At 45.1% G+C, this 9,642-nt stretch overlaps 1 protein-coding gene across 1 annotated transcript in view; it reads left to right on the top strand.

Moving 5' to 3' along the window:
• Positions 1 to 295: 295 nt before the first annotated feature.
• The window catches only part of LOC111968172 (vinculin-like), a 67,422-nt gene continuing 58,075 nt past the window's right edge, over positions 296 to 9,642 (top strand). The window contains 2 exon segments of the mRNA XM_070445046.1: positions 296 to 680; positions 682 to 693. Coding sequence (XP_070301147.1) covers positions 525 to 680; positions 682 to 693 — 168 coding nt within the window. The 5' untranslated portion in view covers positions 296 to 524.

Here is a 9,642-nt window from a genome sequence, read left to right on the forward strand (position 1 = left end):
ACTAGGCTATATTTCAGTCCCTTATGCCAGCATCTTGTCAAACCTGATGCGTCACTACAGTTTACACCGTCTGTTCTTGCTGGTTGGAATTCGCTCCTCTCAACAGAGTCATATTTCCCTTTTTAGGGCATGAGAATGTTTACGTAATTTGGGGAGAACTCGCATCTCTAGCAAACTCGACTATGTGGAACAGGCGGAGCCTATCGGGAAAGAGTGACATCAGCTTGTGCCAATCGCGTTTGCGGTAACATATATGCCATTTCTCTTATTGGTCAGGTGGCGGACATAGCACTTTGTTCGGTAGGTTGCTCACTCTTCGAGAGCTGCGGTTGGGGATTCTCACATTGATGGTTGCAAGGGGAGTAGTTAGTGTTCCCAGAGAGCGAAACTGTGCTGGGCAAGGAAAGTGTTGGATTAACCWTAGACTTTACAGGGGCACAAACAAGAGAGGGAACTTTTGAAACAGCCAAACGGGGTCAGACTTTTTTTTCTCTTGGATAGGAGAGCYGACTCAAGTTTTCATCATGCCGGTTTTTCACACAAAGACGATAGAAAGTATCCTAGAGCCGGTGGCTCAGCAGATATCCCATCTGGTGATAATGCACGAAGAAGGTGAGGTGGACGGGAAAGCTATCCCGGATCTCACGGCTCCCGTGGCTGCCGTGCAGGCAGCTGTCAGCAAACCTGGTTCGGGTAAGTGAAACGTCCAACCGAATATCCCTGACTTCGGTAGGTTACCTGTCGCACGCTGTCTGTGTAGTGGCTACATTGTGCCAGCCGCCACGATTCCTTGTCATTTTATCTAAGAAGTTACCGCTGCGGTTACTTAGTTATTTTCCCTGTTCTGTCGGTTGCAACATTCTGCTTTTTAGAACGCGAGCGATGTAACTACAATGTATCAAGTTTTGTTGAAGTTTTCCACTTGGGCCATAGGGTAGTGACGCCCTTTTCCCTTGAAAATATGCCCTACCCCCTGGACCGAGGGTTGACTGCCATATCCCGAGTATATGCCTAATTATTCTCATGCCGGAGTATTTCAAACAAATATACTTTGTATCTAACTAACAATAAACGACACTTGTATATGCATCATCAATTCAAGTGTCCTCTAGCAATTCATGATCACTTCAGCTGTTTTCGTGAATGCCGGTTCTGGACGGTTCTGACTTAGAATATGGACAATTACAAATACCTAGGTGTCTGGTTAGACTGTAAACTATTACATCTAGAATTGGCTTCCTATTTCGCAACAAAGCTTCCTTCACTCATGCTGCCAAACATACTCTCGTAAAACGGACTATCCTACCGATCCCATGACTTCGGCGATGTCATTTACAAAATAGCCTCAAACACTCTACTCAGCAAATTGGATGTAGTCTATCACAGTGCCATATACTATCCACCACTGCGACCTGTATGCTCTCGTTGGCTGGCCCTCACTACATATTCATCGTCAACCCACTGGCTCCAGGTCTATAACGTTTCTGCTAGGTAAAGCCCCGCCTTCTCTCAGCTCACTGGTCACCATAGCAGCCCCCACCCGTAGCACGCGCTCCAGCAGGTATATTTCACTGTCATGCAGTCCATACCGCTCAGCAGGTATATTTCACTGTCACTATAGCATCCCCACGTAGCACGCGCTCCAGCAGGTATATTTCACTGGTCACATAGCAGCCCCCACCGGTAGCACGCGCTCCAGCAGGTATATTCACTGGTCACTATAGCAGCCCCCACCCGTAGCACGCGCTCCAGCAGGTATATTTCACTGGTCACCATAGCAGCCCCCACCCGTAGCACGCGCTCCAGCAGGTATATTTCACTGGTCACTATAACAGCCCCCACCCGTAGCACGCGCTCAGCAGGTATATTCCTGGCCTATAGCAGCCCACACCGTAGCACGCCCTCCAGCAGGTATTATTTCACTGGTCCACTATAGCAGCCCCCCGTAGCACGCGTCCAGCAGGATATTTCACTGGCCCATAGAAGCCCCCCCGTAGCACGGCTCCAGCAGGTATATTCTACTGTCAATAGCAGCCCCCACCCGTAGCACGCGCTCCAGCAGGTTATATTTCACTGGTCACTATAACAGCCCCACCGGTAGCACGCGCTCCAGCAGGTATATTTCACTGGTCACTATAGCAGCCCCCACCCGTAGCACGCGCTCCACAGGTATATTTTCACTGGTCACTAATACAGCCCCCACCGGTAGCACGTGCTCCAGCAGGTATAATTTCACTGGTCACCATAAGCAGCCCCACCCGTAAGCCGCTCCACAGGTATAATTTCACTGGTCACATAAACAGCCCCCACCGTAGCACGCGCCCAGCCAGGTATATTTCACTGGTCACTATAGCAGCAAACCGTGAAATGCCGAATACAACAAGGTGTAGACCTGACGTGAACAATGCCGGAATACAACAGGTGTAGACCTGACCGTGAAATGCCGAATACAACAGGTGTAGACCTGATCGTGAAATGCCGAATACAACAGGTGTAGACCTGATCGTGAAATGCTGAATACAACAGGTGTAGACCTGACCGTGAAATGCTGAATACAACAGGTGTAGACCTGACCGTGAAATGCTGAATACAACAGGTGTAGACCAATCAATCAAGTTTATTTTATAAAGCCCTTCTTACATCAGCTAATATCTCGAAGTGCTGTACAGAAACCCAGCCTAAAACCCCAAACAGCAAGCAATGCAGGTGTAGAAGCACGGTGGCTAGGAAAAACTCCCTGAAAGGCCAAAACCTAGGAAGAAACCTAGAGAGGAACCAGGCTATGAGGGGTGGCCAGTCCTCTTCTGGCTGTGCCGGGTGGAGATTATAACAGAACATGGCCAAGATGTTCAAAATGTTCATAAATGACAAACATGGTCAAATAATAATCAGGAATAAATGTCAGTTGGCTTTTCATAGCCAAAATGCTGAACACAACAGGTGTAGACCTGACCGTGAAATGCTGAACACAACAGGTGTAGACCTGACCGCAAAATGCCGAATACAACAGGTGTAGACCTGACCGTGAAATGCTTACTTACAAGCACTTAACCAACAATGAAGTTAAAGAAATCCTGATCTGTCGGCTAATGACAGATCATTTATATTTTCTGAATATAGTCCATGTAGCCTATGCAGGACAATACAATCTTTGTTGTATAGCCTACAGTAAGGGGCGGCAGGTAGCCTAGTGGTTAGAGTGTTGGGCCGAGCTGACAAGGTATAAATCTCTCCTTCCCCTGAACAAGGCAGTTAACCCACTGTTCCTAGGCCGTCATTGTAAATAAGAATTTGACTTGCCTAGTTAAAAACAAAAAAACTCTGTGTGTGTGTGGTGCTCCTCTACATAAAGGAGATGACTGACAACTCCATGGCAACCTAGCCTACAGTCGGATATGTAGCCCTGCAGTCGGATATGTAGGCCTGCAGTCGGATATGTAGCCCTGCAGTCGGATATGTAGGCCTGCAGTCGGATATGTAGGCCTGCAGTCGGATATGTAGGCCTGCAGTCGGATATGTAGGCCTGCAGTCGGAGATATGTAGGCCTTGCAGTCCGCGAGTATGTAGGCCTGCAGTCGGAGATATGTAGGCCTGCAGTCGGAGATATGTAGGCCTGCAGTCGGAGATATGTAGGCCTGCAGTCGGAGATATGTAGGCCTGCAGTCGGATACAGAAACGACATACTCTTTATCATTTAGTATAAATGAAGTCTTCATTATGACATTTTTTCCCCCTCCCGAACAGTTTTGACTTGAATGAACCCCATCTGGAGCCGTCTGAAAGGTGGCCTGGTTAGAGGAGTGTAAATAGAATCAAAGGTAGTGAAAACCACAGTTGTACTCAGTGGTGCTCCACAAAACCTCTTCATAAAGGAGATGACTGACTGAACCCCATGGCAACCAGCAACCGAGGCCTACAGTCTAGGCATGTACTTGTAAAAATGGCAGATTAGTACAGAATCCAAAAGCAATTTCTTCCCTAATATCAATTTTATGAAGTATTAGTGTTTTCGTCTGCAGTCTAAACGTGACGTGACCATACTACACTGGAAAAGTACCAATGAACAAATTACCATTTTTCATTTCCTTTTTCTTGTTTACTAAGATAATAGCTGAGATGATGATTTCCTAAGTGAAGAAGCGAAAAATGTCTCTTTATCAGTGCCTTTGCAGAACTTGTGGTTTACAAAAAAAGGAAATTACTTTTAAAATAAAAAACCATCTTCCAAACAGCGCAGCAGCTCAGGCCTGCGATAAGAAGGATGTTCCAGGCCATGCAGGGACACTGCCACTTCACTACTCAGTACAAGATGTTATAGTAGAGTGCTACACAACCAGAAAACGCCAGGAGTCCCTGGTAGCTGTCTGGAGGATAGATTTGGACAATTGAACTGGCTTTTCTGATCCTCTCCTCACAGCTAATGTTTACTCATTGTAGCAGCATTGTTGTTTACGTGTTGGCCCTGGCCTGGCTAGTTGGGCCTGGCCTGTCTGGCTGACCTGTCTGGCTGGCCTGGCTGGCTGTCCATCTGGTGTAGGCCCATGGGCTAAACAAGCCAGAGTTACTTCTGTAACCATTCCTTTCTTTTACTGGGAGTCATTTATTGTAAATCTTCCACCAAATATATATATAACAATAGGGAGAAAATATCAGTACAACAAACAAAAGCATCCGTTTTCTCATGACTTTATTGGTCCTCGTCAGAATCTCCATTTAATAACTGCTGAAAACACGTGGTTCTGATTGGCCTTTACACTGTTCACCTGTCCTCTGTGAGTTGTGATAAAAGGTATGTTTGCTTGTAGAAAGGCAGTGAGATCTATGGCCTTCCTGATAAAGTCATATTATTAAAAGAAGCACTGTGAAAGGACCAGACGTTTTACAGTTTAAAAGTGACTAAGCAATCATAAACATGAAAGGGGCTCCTTCTTACACAGCAATATTTCCTCTTCTGATGCTCTATAAACTCTGACATTGGAATGCATGTTCACACAGTTTTATTCAAGTTGATTGGTCGTGTACARAGTTGAGCAGATGTTCTAGCAGGTGCTGAGAAATGCTATGTAACTAGCTATTATTATTATTACCCTTATTGAACTGGTTTCAGTAGTTCAGACCAGCACTTCCGTTTTGGTCAGGCCCTTCGTGGTTGTAATGTAAGTAGCCAAAGCTTGTTTCTGTGGAGAGACGTCATGTAGGSATCACCACCAGGCTTCTCTGTGGTTAGTACGAGCAGGCAGACCAGGCGAGTGATCATATTCACGTTAGCCTTCTCCTTTGGGGGGTGAAATCAGTGAAAATCAATTCCCCAGCTGTGCTATCTGAACAGTMATCACATATTTCCAACTGTGGCACGACGATGAAGGCGTAACTCACACTGTAATAATTTCCTGTTTCCCTAGAAACGGTATCAACACTGTTACTGTTATTGAAATGCTCCGGCATCGACTTGTGTGAGTGTGTTTTGCAGTGCACTTCGTGGTTAAAAAAAAAAAAGGCCTCTTGTTGTATCTGAGTTGGAGGCGTATAGATCGTAAAGCCTGTTCTGTCTACTGAATTAGTGCTCTTCTAGAACCATCCAGTGAAGCAGACCTGGGTTCAAATACTATTTGATATCTTTCAAATACTTTCAGCGTTTGCTCTAGCCTGGTTGGAGTGCCAGATGGGCGGGGTTTATAGTTTTTGGACTACTCTGTTGGGACATTTTAAAGTCAGGCAAGCTCAATCAAGCACAGATAAAATATTTGAAATAGTAGTTGAACCCAGGTCTGCAACCAAACCCAGGGCTGGGTCTCAGCCTCTTTCAGACAGGGTGCTGTAACTCATGTGGCCTCGGCCACTCAATGAAACCAATGACTTTACCTCAGACATTCCCAGGGAGAGGCTGGGCCAAAGAAAGCCATTCACTTTGTCTCGGCTACCCACAAAACAACACATTGCACAGACTTGTAGACCCCTGGCTAATGGCTAGGCTACATCTCAGAGTTTACAATTAAATCTAACGTTCACATCCCACCATGCAATCCTTAKTAAACTGCAAAACCAGGCAATTATTATTATTAGGCTACATTAATTCCTTGATTTGTTGAATTGTGTTTACAATATCTGCTGTGGGTTGTTGTTGATAGCCAGGGAATGTGTTTTCAGCTGTTTGAATGAAGACCTCCTGGATCTGTCTGACTGCTGCTGGGGCCTTCAGGCTTTTAATGATCAGTCATCTTGTGAATGTTTAAAAAGGATGGAAATCCCATTATCCCAGATACATGGAGATGAAAAGGTCATTCTTCATCATGGGCCAAGACGTTCTCCTCAGCATTAACTCAGCCAGAGGACAGACTTTATCAGCCATTAGTGTCTATGGTTTATTCAGCTGACGGACTGTAAATCAGACCATATATAATCTCTATGGTGTCAGTTTCATGTCTCTGGTTGTGTTCATCTATTCAATGCCAATCTAATTAGATTGAAAAGGGACCTTGATGTTTGTGTAGAAGGAATCAGCCTTGATGGCTGTAATCCATCCGTTAGCCTTGGCTCCCACTATAACAAGTGTTATTCAGTCAGGCGTAGTTCTGAGATGACTAAAAGAGAGCTTATGAAATGAGGCCTACTGTACTTTGTCAATTTTGCAGTTCATTTTTATGGTCTTTAAAATGGGGAGAAAGCATGTCAACGGCAGACGTAGGGCCTTGGCATAGACTGGGAACTGAATATTTGGAGACTGCAATATCATTGAGTCTTGTGCAAAAGGAAGGATGCACTGCTCCTACTTGTCTTTTTTTTTAGGAGTCCTGCAAAGACACTAAGACAGGCCTATTACTCAGATCAGCTTCTCTTTTCCCTCCATCTTTACTTCAGGCCTACATGTAAGCAGCTAACAGATCATGTGTTTAGGAACCAATACTCAAGTGAAGTGATAATGAAAGACATGGAACACAATGGCTTTCGAGTGGCGCAGCGGTCTAAGGCACTGCATCGGCGAGTGCCATAGGTGGGGCTCCAGAGCTGGGCAAGTAGTGTCTAAGGCACTGCATCTCAAAGTGCTAGGTGGGTGCTCCAGAGTGGAGTAGGGTCTAAGGCACTGCATCTCATGCTAGGCTGGGGGCTCTCAGAGTGGAGAGGTCTAAGGCACGCATCCTCATGTGCATAGGGTGTGCTTCCAGAGTGCGCTACCAGTCTTACATCGCACGTCTAAGGCACTGCATCTCAGTGCTAGTGTGGGGTTGCTCCCAGAGTGGAGTAGGCGTCTAAGGCAACTGCACTCCATGCTAGCTTGCACAATTGCCCACGTCATCTGAGGGTTTGCCAGGGTGCAGCGCTTCATGTAAAGTAAAATGTGTTCTTAACTGCCTAGTTACAATTACATGAGAAAAAAACAACACCACAAGGAAGTCTCATAGTCGACTGTTTGTTTGATGGACAGTTACCAATATTTGTAATTTCACAACAAAACCCTCAGTTTAACAATGCGATGTATCAGAATCCAAATGTGCCACCTCCCTTCACTATATTTCCAGTATGAAAAATGCCATCAATTATCCAAGTCTAACTGGTTCAATAAATTATTTATTTCTCATCATAATAAATTCAAATCTATTGCTTTAATTGTGTATTATGGGAGAATATATGTCTAAAGTCAAGTGTTTAAGGGCCTTCCAAGAATAAACTGGCGTCCTGTTATCTGCTTCTCCACGTTTCCTGTCATTTGTCCAAGGAAGGGGGAGGGAGAGGATGGATAGGATGACATAGGAGGCGAGGAAGAGAGAGAGGAAAGGAGGGGTGAAAGAGGTTCGGGGAGTGGTGGGTGGGTGGGTGGGGTGCAGTGAGCGAGAAAGTGCAGTTAGCCAAGTCAGGAAGGATAATGGCTATGGATCTGAATCCTCCAGCAGCAGTCCAGTGCTCCAGCAGCTGTTCGTTAGTCTCGGTCCCTCCGACCAACTTAACTAAAACTCTGCTGGGTGGTGATGAGCACTCTCTCCCTCTGTCCTCAGCGGTGACACATCTGATGGCCCTAGACCACAACAGCCAGGAGAAATGGTGTGTAGTCAGATGTCAGGAAACCACCTGAATATTTGTGTTCCATCGAGTCACCTCAGTTATGTGGTGTATGCGCGTCTCAAATGGTACCTTATTCCCTATATAGTGCACTACTTTTGATCAGGGCCCATAAGACGCTGGCCAAAAGTAGTGTACTATGTAGGGAATAGGGTGCCATTTGGCACATTTAGTTGTGGTGTATGGTGAAGCTCTAAACTGTCAAAAGATTACTCTCAAGACTCTGAGCAAATTCAGTTAGGTCCCTCCCCATTTCCTTCCATTTTAAGAGACGTTTTGCAACAGAATCGACGTAATGCATATGCCCCCAGGCGAGCCAGCACGAGGGAGGGAGAGGGAGAGGGAGAGGGAGAGGGAGAGGGAGAGAGAAATAATGTTGTGCGCATATGTCTTGGTAATCAGTCTTGCATGCCTCGCTAATTCACGTCTTCCTCTCTGGCTTTATTTCAATTACACAGATTTCTCCAGACCTTTATAGCCTATCATCTAGTTAGGCTACAGCACAGCAAATACATTTTAGTTTGGTAAAAAAACATTGCTTTTCGGTTTGGGATTTTTCTTAGCATTCACACCCCTAATCTATGTATACTCAGCTAGCTAGCTGACCATCAATCATCATTACTCCTCTGATGCCATTTGATACCACCTGATCTAGTCCTGTTTTACCACCTCTTAACACAACTACACAGTGAGGCTGTGTTGGAGGGGTTAGCCATAACTATGTSTTCTCTGGAGAGGTCTGCAGATTTGGGAAGATCTGACAAGACTTTGTGATGGAAAATGTTATGTTTGTGCTTTTCTAATAACCAATTTCATGCATGTGACTGAAATACTCRTCWCTATCAGTATCTGCAATTTGGCAGTATGCCCAGACCCTTYTTTTGAGAACMAAATATATCTGTTTTCAAGGTCTCAGCTTAGAGAGAAGAAGCCTAGTGAGGTATTGGTCTGTCACGTGCATAAACCAGTATTGGTATGTAACATGAATGAAGCAAACGTTKATGATMAATTAATTATGAATGATGAATAAGCTAAATCATGCACATATAACTTGTCTGCGATATTTAAGAGAACTAACGGGACTGTCCCGGCAGAGCTTCTGACAGACGTTCACTYTGGTGCATCAKGTTGGTTGGAACKTCRCRAGTGCGCTGTTAATAAACAYTGATTCATTTAAGATTGACTTCCAAGTGTCCCATGTGTAGAATTTCCACGACAATTTCATCAAAAGTCATTGCAATGCTAAATATCTCTTAGCTTCACGCATGCTATGCTGCCTGTGTAATAGAAAAGTATGTAGTATCCAAATGTCTTCCTGTTCAGAGTTATGGGCACATACTTCCTTTCGTAACGCTTTCAGAGCAGAGGATTTTTAGATGGCGGTGAGGACACTTAGGTCTAATAGAATGTAACCATAGAAAGGACTAGCTCCACATCTGAAAGAACTGTGGAGCAGTCTTTCAGAGTGAGCTAGTTGTGAGCTAGTTTTTTCAGATCGTGGGCTAGTTTGTGGACGCTGTTCTTCCAGATTACGTTGTTTTTGGGGCTAGTCCTTCAGATGTGGAGCTATTTGTGGAGCTAGTTCTT

The sequence above is a fragment of the Salvelinus sp. IW2-2015 genome, linkage group LG8, assembly GCF_002910315.2.
Source record: "Salvelinus sp. IW2-2015 linkage group LG8, ASM291031v2, whole genome shotgun sequence".
Lineage (NCBI taxonomy): Eukaryota > Metazoa > Chordata > Actinopteri > Salmoniformes > Salmonidae > Salvelinus > Salvelinus sp. IW2-2015.